The 19,345-nt window shown below is 33.9% G+C and overlaps 1 protein-coding gene and 1 long non-coding RNA gene across 2 annotated transcripts; one reads left to right on the top strand and one right to left on the bottom strand.

The window, feature by feature from the left end:
• Nucleotides 1-5,981: 5,981 nt before the first annotated feature.
• LOC126709218 (uncharacterized) lies at nt 5,982-7,371 on the bottom strand. The gene is made up of 2 exons (XR_007649345.1): nt 7,262-7,371; nt 5,982-6,367 (listed from the first exon to the last, which is right to left on the bottom strand). It is a non-coding gene; the product is annotated as an uncharacterized LOC126709218 (long non-coding RNA).
• A 10,812-nt stretch (nt 7,372-18,183) lies between these two features.
• LOC126708390 (putative 57 kDa heat shock protein) lies at nt 18,184-19,345 on the top strand. The gene is made up of 4 exons (XM_050408181.1): nt 18,184-18,271; nt 18,392-18,702; nt 18,819-18,918; nt 19,023-19,345. Exons 1-4 carry the CDS (start codon nt 18,184-18,186, stop codon nt 19,343-19,345), a joined length of 822 nt encoding a protein of 273 aa, XP_050264138.1.

Raw genomic sequence — 19,345 nt, 5'->3', positions numbered from 1 at the left:
TGGATATGGATATGATATGAATTTATTTTCTTTGTATCCCTGGCTTTATTATTTCTCTTTTTAATCCTTTTCTCTCTCTCTCTCTCTCTCTCTCTCTCTCAATTTCTTTTACTATATTTGATGAATTTTATCTCTGTCCTTTTGGATGAGTAGGACAATAATGATCTCTGTTTGAAAATAGAAGATCTTGGTGCATTCTGTCTGTGGATCATGCATAAAAACATTTACAAATTTTAAATTAATAAAAAAGTCATAGATGATAGAACCAAAAATGGAGCATGTAATTGTTTTGGTTTGGAGGAAATTGAAAATTTGGAATCCTCCAGAATATTTTATTCTTTTCGAAAGTAAAATATATAAAAACAAAATCAGAAAGTGTTTTCCCCTACTTTTTTTTTTCTTCTTTTTGTTGATAGATTTAAGTGTTCTTACGTTATTTTTTTTATTTTTTATTTTTATTTTTTGATTTGGTTCTTAAGTTATTAGGTTGTGTTAAGTTTCGTAACAATATATGCTAATGAAGACAAACATTTGGGCTTTAATTAGCTGCAACAACAATGGATGTTGTAGCTTTGATGATCAATTAATTTACACTTTTGTTACCTAGACAGAGTGTCCAAATTAAATAATCAGTCATTGTAATGGCTACTTAAGAATCCATTTCATTCTCAGAATCAGAGTTATTTTTTTATTTTTTTATTTTTTTTTTCAACTTTATTGTTTTTGTTGGTAGATTTAAGTATCCTTTAAGTTTATTAGGTTGTGTAAATTTCTTGACAATCTACTGCTGATGATAAAAATTTGGGCATGAGCTGCAAACAACATTAGATGTTTTAGGCTTGTAGCTATGATGATCAATCATATCACCCTGTTAATTTGAGGCAGAACGTCCAAGGTCATTGGACATTGCTAGGCTTGGAGCAAACTTGTATCCGAAGATTTGGGTGTGAATTCGTATACAATGTTTTTTACAGCATTGCTAGCTTTTTGTTTTATTTTTTCCTCATTTAGAGCATTTGTAGCAGTGGAGGTAAATAGCTATAATGCTATTTTAGCTCCACAAAAATACCAAAATAGGCCACGCAGCAGAGGAGGTAAAGCAATAATTTTTAGATGAATCGCTACAGTGCACATCTATCTATAGATGTGCACTGTAGCAATCATCTAAAAAAAATAATCATTCTTTATTCAGCACCCCGATTAAAATAATGTTTGGTTGTTTATTTTTTCTCATTCTTTTATTCATCTCAGCGCCCTCTCTCTCATCACTCTCAAGCTCCCACCTCTCCATCTCACCTCTCTGAAACTCCCCGGTTCACTCTCACCGTCTCACCATCTCACCATCTCTCAAGCTGACCGGCGCCGGATCCGGTTCACTCTCACCATCTCACCATCTCTCAAGTTGACCGACGCCGTCCCAGCCGAGGCTCTACCCACCGCCGTCCCAGTCGAAGCTCGACCCACCGCCTTCCCAGCCGTCGATTGCCTCAGACCTCGCCGTCCCAGCCGCCCATCTCTCTCAGACTGCCTCAGACCTCGCTGTCCCAGCCGCCCATCTCTCTCAGACCGCCTCAGACCTCGTCGTCCCAGCCAATCCACTTCAGGTCAGTGAATTTTTTCATTTGGGTGTTCGTTGTTTTGGCTTAATTTTTCTGGGTTTGTGTCATCATTTTTGGTGTTATTTTGTGGTGAAAAATGTTGTGTTGTCGGGTTAGTGAATTTTTTCATTTTTTTTTTTTGGATGAATTAGTGAATTTTTTCATTTGGGTGTTCGTTATTTTGGCTTAATTTTTCTGGGTTTGTATCATCATTTATGGTGTTATTTTGTGGTGAAAAATGGTTTGTTGTCGGGTCAGTGAATTTTTTTTTTTTTTTTTTTTTTGATGAATCGGTGAATTTTTTCATTCGGGTGTTCGTTGTTTTGGCTTAATTTTTCTGGTTTTGTGTCATGGTGTTATTTTGTGGTGAAAAATGGTGTGTTGTCGGCTAAACTTGGTGTTATGTGAAAAATATAGCTATGTGATATGGCGTGTTGGCAGTTGGCACTATTTTGGATTGTTTGCAAGGATGTTGAACTGTGTGAGGAATGTGATTTTTGATTTGGCACTATGGGATTTTTTTGTTGTTTTTGCTGGGTATAACATCTGAATGGACAGATTGTATTTGTATTGGAATGGACAGAATGTATTTGTATTGGAATGTATTGGGAATTTTCTATTTGCAGGAATTTGTTGTGTAGTTTTCTTATAATAGAAGTGCTTGTATTCTCTGTAATTTGTGCAGCGAAGTTTACATTTTTTGTTGTCTCTGTAATTTGTTTTGTTGCACAAAACCACAAAGAGAAGCACACAAAGGATTTCTTGTGGTCATTTTAATGAGATTAAGTTACATGTCAAGTTTTGATATAAATGTTAGTTTGGGAATTTTCTGTGTGCAGGGAAATTTATATTTTTTTTTTCTAATTTTATGGAGTCGCGTGGCGGCAGTGGCGGCGGCAGCAGCGGCAGCGGTGGTGGCGGCGGCAGCAGCGGCAGCGGTGGTGGCGGTGGCGGTAGTGGCGGCGGTGGTGGCGGTAACGGTGGCAGTTGAAGGTGGTTGTGATTTTTGTTTATTGTATAGGATATATTATTTTATTGTAGTGGATATATTATTTTATTGTAATGGATATATTATTTTATTATGTTAAAAGCTAAAATAGATCCACTGCTGTAGCATGTACATAGCTAAAATAGATAAAGTAACTTTTGGTGGAGCTAAAAAGCTAAATTTTTAGCTCCACTGCTGTGAATACTCTTATATCATGGTTTTGAAAGTTGGCCTTTATTAATTAAATTCCAAATTTAAATTTGAAGTTCTTTAGTAATTTGAGTAATGCTACAGTTATAAAATATTTACAATATTTTTACAAATCAACTTTTAATGTATTCAACTTATTATTGGTTTTTATCTAGACCCATAATTAACATCATTTTTTTATTTACCAATAACCACTCATCACATTAACATTTTGTAAATTTGTTTGTAAAAAAGTTTATATTTCTAGCATTACTCTAGTAATTTAGGTACATGAGCTATAAAAATAATAATTTAGGTATATTCGATTTAATTTTGCTAAATTTCAATGGAAACTAGAATTCAAATCTCCCTTTCTTTATTTATTGTAACTATGAAATTAATTATTATAAAAAAGATTCTATATATATATATATAATAAAGAATTTTATGTTGGAATTATGTTTTTTGCTTACAAAAAATTGGAGAATGAGGGATTTCAACTCAATATCGTTCGATTGCAAGACATTGAAGGAATTGCCTCACTTTCTGGTACAATGATAAATGAAGTTCAAATTTTCATTTCTTCATTGTTGTAATTATCAAATTATAAAAAAAATGTTGATACCTTTTTTTAAATAATTATTATTACTTTCTCAAAAAAAATTATTATTATTAGTATTATTATCCTTTAGGCTGTGAATATGAATTCCAATATTACTCTTATGGTTTTTGAAATGCTACCTTTTTGTGCTATTTCACACATTGATTGTGTTTTTGAAAAATTGGAATTATTGCATGATGGATTACGACCTTAATTAGAGTTCACCATACACACACATATATCCCAGAAGACTCATGTATTCTTCAATAAAACCCTGTAGCATGTTGGAGTTAAAGCAATGAAAAGATAATATTTATACCTTGTTTTTTATAAGAAAAATGCAGTAATATTATACAAGAGTATATATTCATCACATAAGTGATGAGTCCACAATGGCTGTGTTTGCTGGGTTTATTTGATTTTTTTTTTTTTTTTCTACATGAAAAAGACATTTTTATTCAAGGAAAACCAGGGAGAATTACAAACATGATTGTAAACAAAAGAAAATATTTATGACAAAAGTGTAGAGTATCAGCCTATCAGGTCAGGTTGCCAGGAATTGGGGAAAAAAAAAACCAATATAGTATCAGGTTAAGGAAATGAAAAAGATAATAGAATATTTCCATTTTGTTTCTGGATAGGTCCATTTGTTTTCATTTCGTACCAACTGCGAAAACAGTGGTGAAAGAGGAATGCCTTGTACATATATAGACATAGTACGTATCACGTGAACCCTAAAGTTGGACACTTTTTAAAAGAAGAAAAGAAAAGAAATAGAGAAACTTAGAAAAGGCAGCAGATGATCAGACTCCTAATAAAAGGCTAATAACTGTCCTAAATCAAGTCAGTTTGCAGTTCTTGTTTGACTCAGCTCTTCTTTGTCTAGTATAGTTGATTTTATTTAAATCGAAAATGTAGTCTTAAGCCTTCCCATTGATTTGTTTCACAATATATTCTTATTTTATATATGGTCCTTGTCTTAACTTTCGATAGCACTGATAACTAGTGGTTTTGATGAAGGTTTTTTAAGTGATTGGTTTTAATTATTTCAAGAATAAAAAGAAAAGTTTAATCATTTGGAAAATAGTTAAATTCCAATCCAATGTAAACTTGAGCTTTTCTTAAAGCTTGTCACTCCATATTTCTTAACCTCTTTTTTAAATGGAATGCAGTGCACACCACAAATTAATTATCTTAAAGGAAAAACTCTATTTTGAATAACATTTTAGGAAAATACTAAAATCACAAACTATTTTACAAATTGCAGATATAGTGGGTGATTATTGGTAAGTAAAAATGTGATGCTAATGATGAGTTTAGATGAGAACCAATAAAAATTAGTCACATTAACAATTTGTAAAAATGTTATAAAATAGTTTGTGCCTATAGAATTGCTTAACACATTTTAACTTATAGATGGTTTTCTTCCGGCCACAATAGCGAGATTGTAGTTAATCTATCTTCTTTTGTTTATAGAATTTCACCTAGGAATGTTTGGAGTGGTGAGAGATGAAAAATAAGGAGAGGATAGAGGAAGGTGAAGGCTTTCATCCAAACATAGGGTTAGTTATTTGTCTGCTTTGCTCTATCATAAAATAATACTACTTCCTTAGATATTGGTGATATTCTAATTAATTTAATTTTCATAACCCCCGCCCCCTTATGAGAAAATTAAAGGATGTAAGGTACATTACAATTCTATATGCTAACTATTGAATGTGATCATTTTGCTTTTTCACATTATTACGAAATTGAAGGGAAAGGAGAATATGAAGACAGGCTTCTTTCTTCAATCCTATAAGAGGCTGAGAACTTATCTAGTACAGGTAATGGTAAAAGCTTACTTTCCTTCTCTTTCTCTATTGGAGCCAAGCTTACTCGCAATGGTAAAAACGTACATAAATCTCATCAAATTTTTACGCTTTATTAGCAACTAGTATGTAACCCATGCTACCGCACGGGAATGAATATATTATTAATCATGAGTTTATTCATATTTAAAAGGCTCGGTTAAGTCTAAATTCATATTATTAACCAGAAAATTTCATTAGCAAAACTTAGAAGTATATATATATATATAAAAAAAATAAAGTTATAAGAATTTGATATCATTATGTTTCTTTAAAAGAAAAAAGGGAAGAGAGGAGAAGAAATGGAAAGGAAAATTTAGATTGTTAGATCTATATATTTGAACCATGTCATACTATTTCAGAAAACAAAGTGTTTTAACTCATCATATTTCTTGGGTAAAACTCCATAGTGTTCCATTAAGCAACTGAGCATGCATTCAACTACTCAAAAGATTTTCTCCAAAAAAATAAAAATACTCAATAGATGATGAGAAGAAAACAATAGTCTATTTGACATCACTACATTATAGTCATGATACAAATTCTTACGCAAAATTCAATAGACATTATAAGGAAAATTTTGATGCATTCAAGCAAATATATAATTGATCCAAACAGACACAATACAATTATATACACTATATTGACTTGGTCGAAAAATTAAAATAACTAAATCAAAGATGAAATGAGCACCCTTTCCAAGCTCTACAATTGTTTCATAGCAATAGACACAACACAATTATTGATGAAACATGAATATTCAAATAAAATTTAACCTTTTACATGTTTAACTTAGTTTTGTCTCTTTGTTACAACAGGAATGAAAGAAACTGAAAAAATATAACTATAAAAAATTCATGTTTCCTGAGTTTCTTTTATATATAAAGTGTGTGAGGACACCATTTTTGCTGATACAAATTTAATATTATGCTTTATATTCATTGTAAGTCTTGTAAGTCTTAGAACATATCTGCCAAGAGGGACGTAGTAGTCTCTAAATTTGTGAGAATGTCCTTGCAAATCAAAATGGGAAATTGCTATTAACGTACAAAATGCAATAAATCCATCTACTTTCAAGCTGCAAATTCCCTCTCAAACTTTGATTTTGACATTAAATCCTGAGTTTGGCATCAGGATGAAGCTGCAAACGAAGAAAAGAAGAAGTTCAATATTGTTTACCTAAGAAAGAAGAAAAAAAAGAAGCCTGAAACTGGGAAAACAATTCCAAAGGATAGATTAAGCAATCTACATAATTCATTGAAATAATCCAATATTAAATCCTAATTTATGGTCAAGTGTAGATTTCTTCCTGGCATTCTCCATTCTTTAAAAAGACTTTTGAGAGAGGGCTTAGTTTTTTGTTCTTTTGAGTCAAAGTAGTGTAAATCTCATTCAAAACTCTAATGTGATTCTGATTGACAATAATAATCAAACACATTCAAGGCAACTCATCAAATGACAAAACACCCAACTCACATTTGCACCAAATCTAAGCTGCCTAACTCACTGGCTTTTGATGAAAGAAAGTCCAAAACCTCAGTTGAAATTTTTTTACTACAAAGAGGCAAGTACTTTTAGCTGGAAAAAAAGAGAAGAAAATGGAAGTCTAAAACTCTTCCCAAACCTATATAAAAAAGAGGAAAAAAAAAATGAAAGAAAATGTTCGTCAAAGTATCCTTCACAGTAAAATATATATTAGTGCAAGGGCATGTTGTACAGCCCCTCATTTGTCCTACTTGCAGGAATACTATGTATAAAATACAATATCACTCCAATTAAAATCAACTCCAACTATCTTTTATAGAATTAAAAATATATATATCATATGTTACAATGGTGTCCTTCTAGAAACAAAATATAAAGCACATAGTATGACACAAAACATAGAAATTAGCAGAGATCAAAATACTTGCAGCAAGTAAACTATTTAATAGAATTTACAAATTTCAAATTTCTCAAATGAGCATTAAAACCAAATTATGCTCAAGTAGAAATTGTCCATCAAAAGAATAATGCCTGCTACAAAAAAGCTTACCATAGATATAGGATGGCAAGATGCAGAGAAATAAGTTTCAAAGAACAAAATGCCCATTGTTCCTAATTTCCTGCTTCTTTGCCAAGTTTGCATTCTATTACATGTTCGAATATATATATTTAAAATCAATAGAAAAGGGGAAAATCCCTAAACTTACCATTAAATTATGATATTCATTGTAACGCAATTACATGCCTCAATCACTGTGATTTGTGAACTCTTAGACCTTTACATCACAACCCCAGGAAAAATAATTAAAAAAAGAAGCCCTCAAAGAACTTGTAAACAACGAAATAGAAAGAACATAGGAAACCAAATTATAAAGAGGAGCAACATGTGAAAAATAACACCTAGTATGAATTTCAAATTAAATACATAGATAACTATCACAATCAAATTTATAAATGATTGAATTATAGTATTTTTATGAACTGCATCAATAACTAATAAGCAGAATTTTTGAAAAAAAAAATTTGGTTCAATGAACGAAGCAAGTTAAATTATTGATAATGAGGAGATATTTGATAGAATTTTAATAACAATAATTAATAGTTCTTATGTGATTATTTAATATTAAAAAAGTCTATACTGACACACCACTTACAGTTTCATTACAACCTAAACTAACTTGGATTTGGTTAATAACCCAAAACAAAATGAATTCTAACCCAAATACCTTAATCAAAACCAATCCAATATTACATTACTCCAGTATTTCAAAAACCAAACACAACCAACCCAACATGAATGATATGTAAGTAAGTATTAAGATAAAGAATCCAGGCTAGCTGGGAAAAAAAAAAATCACAATCAGATTTTTTTTAGGGTAAAAAACAATGCTTTCGGTAAAAAATTGCGATAACAAAATGAAAAAACTACTCGATGAGGGAACATTGTTGCCACCACCATCATCATTATCGTCATACCCAACTACAGACATGTCTTCTTTACATTGAAACTCCATTCAAAATTAACACCCATTTATAAAAAAAAACTACTTCCTACTTTAATAATTAAAAATTTTCCTTCACCACTTTGGCAAGCTTTATAAATGCAAGAAACATCTAGAAATCCTACTAAAAAAGAGCTAATCATCACCAACTGTTTTACAATGCATGTTAAACCTCGCTTGAATCCTTTGGCATTCAACCTGTCTTTGTTTTTTCTATACTTTCTTTCTTCAAAAATATATTGGACAATCCTGACTATGAACAAATAAGTAAATCACAACCACAATAACTGAGCCAAACACCACATCATTTTTTCTCATATGCTCAATTTTTTTCAAAATTAGCACTCTTCTTCTTACTAAAATTTGAGATCTCTTAGGTAACCCACTCAAGCATTGTTTTATTTTAATACTCTTCACATGTAAGAAATCACTCAAACTTGTTTTCATAACTCATGTTTGTGTCATAACTCATAGCTTTCTTAGCCCTGCAACCCATTAAAAAAAACTTTACTAGTAGTAGCAATTTTTTTGGATATGGGTTCTCATTTAAACTCTAATTTTCTTTTCTAAGAAATGCTTCCTTATCTGTATATATCTAATTGTGTTTTCTAGATAAGCAATAAGTAGTTCAAAATTCCTTGTTATCATGCTTTTCATAGGAATAACCCACCAAATTATTCAAAAAGTTTTTCATAGGCACAAAACATAGTAGAAAATTATGAAAGCAGTAAATGATAATAAACCAAAATACAAAACTCAAACAATATGATCCATACAAATAAAGAACTATAATAACTCTCTACATCGGAATGTTAAAGGTTGAGCATAAGGAAATAAATTCATAGCTATAAATAATTATAGATATAAACACATTCAAAACTTTTTTTTTTAAATAATTCAGTGACAGGAAATTACAAAAGGCCACAGATATAACAAAAATGGGACGATGATCATTTGACAATCCCAACTTTTTTTAACAAATCAAATAGAAGAAGGAAATTAAAAGGAAGCAAAAACTTACAAAAGGATTTAAGTTTGACAGCTTTTCAACAGCAATTGCATGATGGTAATCTTGCCTACCATATCCACTTTGGGGTGTTTAAAACCTTTTTCTACACCTACACATCAATAATACTATCAATGTTAACTTTGGAGCAAATAGCAGATCACTAATTTTGTTGGTCCATGATTGTAAGAATTTACAAATAAAATAAAAACTAAACTTCTAGCTTACTATTGTCATAAGGTAAGGCAGTATTTATAAAAATTTGAATTAATATCAATATCAATCGATTGTTTTTATTACTAATGTCATAAATGATGACATGGTTTGTCTTTATAAAGGATGGAAGAACATAATTCTTTTGAATGCAGCTCCTAATCTACAATTGAAAATATTAACTACAAAATAAGATCATTCTTATCTGATTAAAACCATTATAGAAGGAAAAAAGAATAATTGTTTATAATATTTAGCTTTCCGCATCAAATAGGGAAATAAACACCAGATAACAAATTTATTTTAGAAAACAATAAAGCTTCTATGAGAAATTCCATAAAACGTACTCTGAATTTTCTAGATTTAGCCTATCAACTACTCAAAACACATAGATTTTAGAAATATATATATTGGGTAGTGTTGGTGTAGTAATCTAAAGCATTTTCTTATCTTTCTTATTCTCTCTCTCTCTCCTTCACTCTCCTCTGTCTCCCTCACTTGCTAATCTGGCATCAAGCTACTATCCCAACTCTTATAACCTGCATTTAGTAGGTAAAATTTTTTGAGTTGTTTAATCAGTCATTGATGATCATAAAGAGGATCTAAAACGCAACATCAGACTCATAACATCAAGATTACATGAGAAAATACAATTCTCATGCAGTCGCATATATCTCAATAACATGGCACTACACAGTACTAAACATTACCTCATATTTGTTCAGTCACAATGGCCTAATGCTTGTCGTGCTGCTTTATCTCTTAAGCTTTATCTTACGTCTGGCTTCCTGGATAGCTTCTACATCTGCTTGCCTTTTCTTCCACTCACCCTAAAATAAAATCAGAATTAAGAAACAATTGACCAAAAATTCAATTCAAGCCTTTCTTTGAATAGTTTGATGGGAATTGAGAAACCAAGGAAAAAATTGATTTGAAAAAAACAAAAATAGATAATGGAAAATCCTTAAGAGAGAGAGGTTGAAGCATAGTCAATCTGTGTTTTCCATGCCCAACAACAATAGAGATAGATTACATGTCACTACTTTCATTTTTGCAATAAATCTAATGAAACACACATGAACAATTTTTATCTGTTTTGAAAACCCATTTATCAATGAGGTTTACCAACAAAAAAATTGGGATTATTCAACTGACATGATTATCAATTTTCTTGTTAACCCTTCTCATCGAAATTTCTTCAAACATATGAAACCAAAAAGATACAAAAATTGGAATTATTGTCAGTAACAAAATTAATGGCAATGCAGGCAATTCATAGTAAAAGAGAGAAAAGAAAAAGCACTTAATACTTCAATATAAAACAAATATTGAAATCAATAGAAAAGCAAAAACACCAAATAAGAGATATGATAAAGGGGAAGAATTGACAATTTCTTCTTCTTCTTTGGACTTGGCTTCCCATTCAACACCGTGAATTCATAAACAAAATTATTAAAAAAAAAAAAATTGGCTTTAATTAATAGTAAACATCAAATACCAAATCAAATTCACATATAAACAAACAAATGTTTTCCAAGTTTCACACTGTAACAAAGCAAAATGAAAAGAAGAAATCATAAAAGTACTGCCCATTTCATAAAGTAGAACATTCACATACAAAATGATAGTTCCTTAATACAAATAAATTCAGCAAAGAAAGAACTGAATGAATGAATGAATGATAATTTCCCAAATCAAAAAAGGGAATAGTTTTATACAATTTGAAATGGTAATTGAATAGGAAAAAAAAAAAAAAAACCATGCCTACCTTCTACTAAATCCATATATTTTTCAATAGGGATAAAAGTTTTGCTGTTGGTCCATCCACATAGTGGGCTAGGAACTCAAATCTGGTCCTTACAAATATAATACTTAATTTATATTGCATTTTGGGCATCCTAATTGCTAGGCTAGTCATGAAGATTGCATGGTGTAGAGTGGTTATCTAAAGGTCATTTATTTTCAATCTTCTACTACTATACAGATCTATGTATACAAAAATAAAAGAAACCCAAATTCACTACCAACTAATCTATTGATTCCAAAATAAAAGAAGCACACAACAAATCAAAGCCAATGGATCTTACTCCATAGACTTTTTCACTCCAAGAAAAATTAGGAACAATGTACTTCCTTTGCTTCTTTTACTCATTTTCGGGTTTGTCTCTTGAGCCTCAAATAAAAATGTTTTTTTTTTTTTTTTTTTGGTGCGCTAAAACTATCAAATAAAAATGTTAATGCAATAGAGAATGTGAATAAACACATCTTTCAACAATGGAAATTGCTCTATAGATGCAACATTAACTCTGACGAATTGCAAATTGAGTCAAATTCTTAGCTGCAACATTAATAGATTAGTAGCGCAGTAGATATCCCAAGTATGAAAGGAACATATAAGGACTTTTATCTCAGCAAAAATATGTCCACAACATCATTTAGGAGAAGAGAAAATTGCTTTAAGAAGTTCATATACAATGCCTTCCAATTATATCAAAAAAGTCAATCTTAAAAGCAGCACAAACATGAAGTACCTATATACATCTTTTGGTCTAGGAAAAAAGAGAGTAGTTTTTTAATTCCTAATGGACAAGAACTCTGACCCAACACAGGAAACATTCTCACACCTCTCTTCTTGCTACTCCTGAGTTTGAAGTTCACGCTTATTTCCTATTTGCAAACACTAATTTTTCCTGAAAATACAACCACTTCAAAGTTCAAACTATCAAACTATCCCATCCAAGAGTATGTACAAAATTAAGATATTGATGTTAATAGCCATCAAAAGCCAGTAATACCACTAATGATTCCAACTTCATTATTAAAATACTTTTCACTTCAACATTAAATCGAGCCAAGGTTTGAATATCCTACGCACATGCTATGCAACGGGAATACCCAATACCACTTAATTGCAAACATTAAAGTGATGTGTACATACAAACTGATAGATGTCATTAAAAAAAATAAAAAATAAAAAAATAAGAAGAGAAAAAGATTGCAGAGAAAAGGTAAACCTTGGAAGAGAACTCAAACTCTGTAACTGGTGAAGAATGATATTTAGAATAGGTTGAATTGAAAATTGTTTGTGAGAGAAAGAATTGGTTATGTGTGTGTGTGTGTGTATATATATATATATATATATATGATGATTATAGATGATATATAAAGGGAATCAACCTAAACGTTCTCTTCTTTCAAGATCATATAGTCGTAAATACTATATTGAGATTGAAAATATTGTATTGAGATTGGTAAATATTATTATTGAGGCCATAATGCTTATCCGCAAGTCCAAGACAAATCAAGTGATTAATTCAGAATGGACATTGGAATTTTTGGCACCAACAAATAATTTAAGACACCTGGCACAAAATTATTGAAATTGGTGTGGTTCTCACAAGAATCTAGACACATATCACACAATTAGAGTTCTAATTTGGAATTGCAATTTGGACATGTGGCACAAAATTAGAGTTCTAATTTGAAATTGCAATTTGAGTTTCTCTCTGCTTCACCTATTATTTTATATATAGATTAGGCTCTCACACAGGTATATACACTTAAGTTATAAATTTTGATAAGCTCTATTTTTAACCTTAATTGATAATTTTGATTATTAAAATAAATTTTAAAACAATTATCTCTCTATAGCCTTTTTACATCTTTGCACCCAATAATTTAATGGACTTATTTCATGTAATCTTTTTTCTTGGCTCTCACACTAAAAAATAATAAAAAATTCTTTTTGGTATTTAAGAGAGTACTAAAAATACTGTAACTCTCTAGTTACCTTCTCCTATCTTTTTTTATCAGGAAAAAAAAAAAAAAAAAAAAAAAACCCTTAAGTTTTGCCCTTGAAACACTAATTAAATATCACCATATAGTGTTTCCACTCAGAATTATGGCGAACACCGAAAAAATTATTTTTCCAGCTGGTAATCGGTAGATTTAAAATCAATATAAACAATCAATGACTCTCAAAAAAATTATAAATAAACCATATTACATGGGTCTATATTTATTTGTTCTAAATATAGGATGCTTTATCAATTGTCCAGAATATAAATACAGGACTGGTGATACAAATTTATTTATACAAATATATATATATATATATATATATATATGTAAGGATGCGATTTGTAACGAACCGTAACAGTGTTGGGTTCGCACGTAAAAAGGCCCAAACAATATCATTTGTAGAGCGTGGGTTTGAAAGGCTAGGCCTCAGTCACCAGACGGTGGGTTTCTCGTGGTGTTCATACATGATTAAGTCGTTTTCGCCCTAGGAGTCTTTCCCCTGGAGGCGGGCTGGGAGGCTCTGATTTTTGGCCATTTTTCCCAGCCTCCTGTCTGGATTGCTTACTTTTCCTTTTATACTAGCCTGTGTTCATTATCCTTCGTCCACGTGTAGGATCGGCATTCCAAGACTGATACTTGTCCCATCAGCCCATACCCAGAGTGGTTGGGGGTGGTTGTAAAAGCTAGAGAATATGGCTCTGTTAGGTGCAGAGTATTGAATGGCAGTAAGGGCAGCTTTCCCTGGTCGTTATACTTCCCAGCGTACCCTTTTCTATTGACGCAGATATTTTAGATTTTTTCCCAAGCTGTTTCTATGTCGTTTTTATCATTCCTTCTTGTGAGACCTCGGACATGCCGAGGACTGAATTGTCCTCGGCTGTGTCCCAAGGCTATTTTGTACTTGTATTACCGATCCTGGGCTATGACCCTTCTCGGCTCAGGCTTTAGGCCCCAATGAATAAATGAGCCAGGGCCACAAATTATTGGGCCCCATAATAGCCCCTCAAAATCCTGCTGTCCGACCTCTTGGTTGGAGAGGAGGGTTTTGGTAATGCCAAGCCTTTATTATGGCTCGTTTAACTCTGTCCTTCATTAATGCTGATGTCTCTTCATCTACCTAGGAAACATACCGGACTACGAGACATTCCTATGAATTCATTCACAATGCGCTCCTGCCGTTTGATTATCCGTAACGCGCCTTTAATAATTTCCATTTATGAGGCTATTTAAATTCGACGGTTTGTTGACGATGTGGGGAAGTGGAATGGATACATTCTCGTTTACAGATTTTCTTGAAAATCTAGACAGATTAAATACCTTCCGTTTTGCCCTTCATATAAGAAGAAAAGCAAGAGGTTATTTCTCTTGTATAGAGACCCTTTTAATCCTTCTGAAATCTGAAACCCTTAGCCTCCTCCAGAGTTTACTTTACCCGCTAGTTACACCTTAAATTGTGATACGTTCGACATAGGAGTAAGTAATGAAGGAACCATACCCCTCCCAGAAACACCATGTTCTAATGAAGCTCAAAATGGCTCGGTCAGGGCAGGAATGACGGAGACTCAAGATCCTTCTTACCTTCCTTTCAGCCAAAATCCGAAGCAGGGGCTCTTCACGTCAAACTTTCGACGCGACTGAGCTGGGGTCACCCATTATCAGTACCAGCCGCTCTCTCATGAGCATAGCTAACATGGCACCAGCGTGTTAGGAGTCAGGACTGACGCAGGGACTAAGTGCCCCCGCTTCTTCCTCTCTTCGTTCACTGGTGCCTCCTTTTGCCTCTCTTTCTTCTTCTTTCCACCACCAGATCCATCCTGGTGCTTTTCCTTCTTCCTTTTCTTCTCCTCCTTCCTTCTCTTCATCTCCTCCTTCTTCTTCTGAAGAAGGTCCTCCTCTCAATATAGGCGCTACTGGGGCAGAGTTTGGAAGGACTTCGGAGACGAGTTTAAAAAGACATGTGACTGCTTATTTGTCATATTGTTGTTGTTGTTTTTTTTTTATTGTTTTTGTAATCCACCTTTTGTATAGACTTGTTTAAGCCCTTCTTTGTACGTTGTAATACCTCTTTATATTAATAAAAGTCGTTATTGCTTTATTTCACATGTTCTATCTCTTTATTTCTGAAATGGTTACGCCGTGAATAGACATATTATCTTGTGAATTCTTTTTATTTTTACACTTTGACCGACGTCTAGGACCGAGATCTCAGTTAATAGAAAGATCTTACTCTGTGTTTATTGAAACTATCCGACTTAATAATACTGAATCGAACAAATGATACTTAGGGCTGAAACCATATTAAGAAGAAAAAGACAGGATATTGTGATGAGCTTATTGGGGCGGTCTGGCACAATACCGCCGACCTGAGAGCACAATACTTAGGACCGAAATCCCTTATCAAGGAAAAAGGTACTATTATGAACTTACGAGTGCTGTTCGGCACAATAATACCGACTTGAACAAATGACACTTAGGGTCAAAACTCTTGCTAAGGAAAAGATATTATCATGAATTTAATAGAGTTGTCTGGCACAATAATGCCGACCTGAGAAAAACAACACTTACCCCAAAATAGTAGAGATGACAACTGAATGCTCGGCACGGTATAGGAGGTAATCATCCGAAGACATATAACCCAAAAATGAACAGCCCCTCCAGGTTGCTGAGTAATAGGGCGTTTCACCATCTTCCTAACAACTTTCATAGCCTTAACCTTTTTCTGGTATTTGAGCCAAGGATTGAGCAACTTAAAATTTTTCTTAAGTAGCCGATCTTTCCATAGGTTTGAGTCCGAGGACCATGCAATACCTTGGTTCTGTCAAAAACTTGATTTTGATAAGTAGTTGGTTTCCCCATAGGTTTGAGTCCGAGGACCATGCAATACCTTGGTTCTGCCCAGAACTTGATTTTGATAAGTAGTTGGTTTCCCCATAGGTTTGAGCCCGAGGACCATGCAATACCTTGGTTCTGTCCAGAACTTGATTTTGATAAGTAGTTGGTTTCCCCATAGGTTTGAGTCCGAGGACCATGCAATACCTTGGTTCTGTCCAGAACTTGATTTTGATAAGTAGTTGGTTTCCCCATAGGTTTGAGTTCGAGGACCATGCAATACCTTGGTTCTGTCCAAAACTTGATTTTGATAAGTAGTTGGTTTCCCCATAGGTTTGAGTCCGAGGACCATGCAATACCTTGGTTCTGTCCAAAACTTGATTTTGATAAGTAGTTGGTTTCCCCATAGGTTTGAGTCCGAGGACCATGCAATACCTTGGTTCTGTCCAAAACTTGATTTTTGATAAGTAGTTGGGGGAAATAACCCCTCGGCTATGGCATGAGACCCTGGTTTTGAGGGAATTAGCTCCTCGGCCGATCCCCTAGAACCATCAGTGCGGCTGATGCTACAAAGTGTAGCCCCTAGTAAAGAAACATAGCCTCTAGTGGAACTTTACGCTAGAACACAACAGCCGGCCGCTAGAAATGACAAGGGAACTGTCTCGACCTGCCGCCTATGCCAGCACACAAGCCTTCTCCACAGACGGCGCCAATTGTAAGGACTCGATTTGTAACGAACCGTAACAGTGTTGGGTTCGCACGTAAAAATACCCAAACAATATCATTTGTAGAGCATGGGTTTGAAAGGCTAGGCCTCAGTCACCAAACGGTGGGTTTCTCGTGGTGTTCATACATGATTAAGTCGTTTTCGCCCTAGGAGTCTTTCCCCTGGAGGCGGGCTGGGAGACTCTGATTTTTGGCCATTTTTCCCAGCCACCTATCTGGATTGCTTACTTTTCCTTTTATACTAGCCTGTGTTCATTATCCTTCGTCTACGTGTAGGATCGGCATTCCAAGACTGATACTTGTCCCATCAGCCCATACCCAGAGTGGTTGGGGGTGGTTGTAAAAGCTGGAGAATATGGCTCTGTCAGGTGCAGAGTATTGAATGGCAGTAAGGGCAGCTTTCCCTGGTCGTTATACTTCCCAGCGTACCCTTTTCTATTGACGCAGATATTTTAGATTTTTTCCCAAGCTATTTCTATGTCGTTATTGTCCTTCCTTCTTGTGAGACCTCGGACATGCCGAGGATCGAATTGTCCTCGGTTGTGTCCCAAGGCTATTTTGTACTTGTATTACCGATCCTGGGCTATGACCCTTCTCGGCTCGGGCCTTAGGCCCCAATGAATAAATGGGCCAGGGCCACAAACTATTGAGCCCCACAATATATATATATATATATATATATAAATATTTGTGAGAAGAATTTATACAAGATGAAAGAAAGCTATATAGACATTAAATTAAACCGGCCAATTATGGACTTGTTTAGTACATATATTTAAATAATAATATTTAATTTTAAAATAATATATATATATAATTAAAAAATATATATAAAAATACATGTAATTTTAGTTAAAAACTAAAAATATATATTTATACTCGCTTACCAAACAATACCTAAATTTTCAAACAAACTGTGGTTAAGAATATGACAGAAGGCGATAGAAGAGCAGTACGAATATTGAACGCAAAAGTGTAAAACAGAAATAAATTTGGAATGGTATTGGAATGCGCACTGCCGTACTGGTACTCAGGAGAACAGTATCCTCTGACCATGGTCCAATTCCCCTAGGACAGTACTTGTAGAACAAATATCATCCAATCATCATCCGATACGTTACCATGTATGCTCTTCCTCCCAAACAAGAGACTAGCCCATGTTAATTTCGCAGTGACCGTTTTACCCCCTACGTTCCTCTCTCTCTCACGCTCTTTTTGTGTGCGTGAGTGTGGCAGACACAGTACTATAGCAGATACAAAGAGACACAACCATTCAACGCAAAACCCTTCCTCTCTAGTAGCACAATATTCAAAAGGCAAAACCCTTCCTCTCCTTTCCACAAAACCCTTTTTACTCAAACCCTCACCTCCTTTATTCTCTTCAACTTTTGAAAAATGGCTTCTTCAGTTTCAACTTCTCCAACCCAGAGTCCCCCCAAGCCCGAGGGTCCTTACTTTTCAGACTTTGGAATCACTGATTCAGGTCTTTACCTCACTTCCTCTTTTGGGTTTTACATATTCTTTGTTCTATTAGCTGCTTTTTAACATTCTCTTTCATTATTTTCCTTCTTTTTCTTCATTTCTTTATTGTGTGTTAAAATAGGTGGGCTTTACGCTACTAACAACCCCTTTCAGAGGAGTGGACCAATAGATGCAGTGGAACGCATTGCTCTGGCAAATCATGATAAACTATACATGCGGGTAGATATGCCAGGTGTCCCCAAAGAAAACATGCACTACTCTCTCGATGCTGACAACAACGTGTTCTTTGGAGGCTTAGCTCCCAAAGAATGGGAGCACGATGACCAGGAAAGGGAGTACGGAGGTTTTATTGGTCTGCGTTGTGGTTGTTGTAGAGTCAAAAAACTTCATGGCAGTATCAGCAACGGTGTGCTGAGGATGACAATGTCTAAGGTCAATATCATTTTTTATTAGATAAAAATTGAGTGTTCCATTCATTTTTACGAGTTTATGTTTAGTTTATTAGCAATTTTGTGTTAGTAAATATAATTATATTACTTGTTTAACAGAAGAAATTGAAGAATATGAAGAACAGTAATACTTGTTGCACTCATGGTCCTCATCATGTGGACACTTCCATGCCTCAATCGGATGAAGATTTTGCTGAAGGTGTCTCCAAATTTAGTTCTTTTGTGTTTGTGTGTGTACGTGTTGGGTTTCATTTGTTATTTTGAGCTTTAATAATAATAATTTTTGCGTTTCTCTGGGTCCAGATAAGCCAGGACGTTTACGTACAGCGTGTCACCCATTCCAAACCAAAGGGCCCAAAGAATCATATGGAGCAAAAGAGCTGAAGGATGGTTTTTTTGTGTGGGTGGACATGGCTGGAGTCACTAAGGACAAGGTGAGTGTTGGCGTGGAAAATGGTCATGTTTTGTTCTCTGGTGAAGCTGGGAAGGAGTCTAATCACGAGGAGAGTGGTAGGACCTATAAAGGTAGATTTGGACCCTTTGATGTGAAAAAGATTGGGGACATCAAAACTGATGTGAAAAATGGTGTTCTGAGGATGTTTATTCCAGCAATAGGTGAAGAGTAG

Source organism: Quercus robur, chromosome 12 (assembly GCF_932294415.1).
Source record: "Quercus robur chromosome 12, dhQueRobu3.1, whole genome shotgun sequence".
Classification (NCBI taxonomy): domain Eukaryota; kingdom Viridiplantae; phylum Streptophyta; class Magnoliopsida; order Fagales; family Fagaceae; genus Quercus; species Quercus robur.
Note: the sequence above shows the minus strand (reverse complement) of the source record. Positions and strands in the feature narration are given on the sequence as shown.

What these genes read in the sequence shown, in the direction of transcription:
- LOC126708390 (XM_050408181.1), top strand. Translation starts at nt 18,184, where the DNA reads ATGGCTTCTTCAGTTTCAACTTCTCCAACCCAGAGTCCCCCCAAGCCC. An exon ending in TGAGGATGACAATGTCTAAG is followed by an intron (nt 18,703 to 18,818) that starts GTCAATATCATT and finishes CTTGTTTAACAG; the next exon opens with AAGAAATTGAAGAATATGAA. An exon ending in GGATGAAGATTTTGCTGAAG is followed by an intron (nt 18,919 to 19,022) that starts GTGTCTCCAAAT and finishes CTCTGGGTCCAG; the next exon opens with ATAAGCCAGGACGTTTACGT.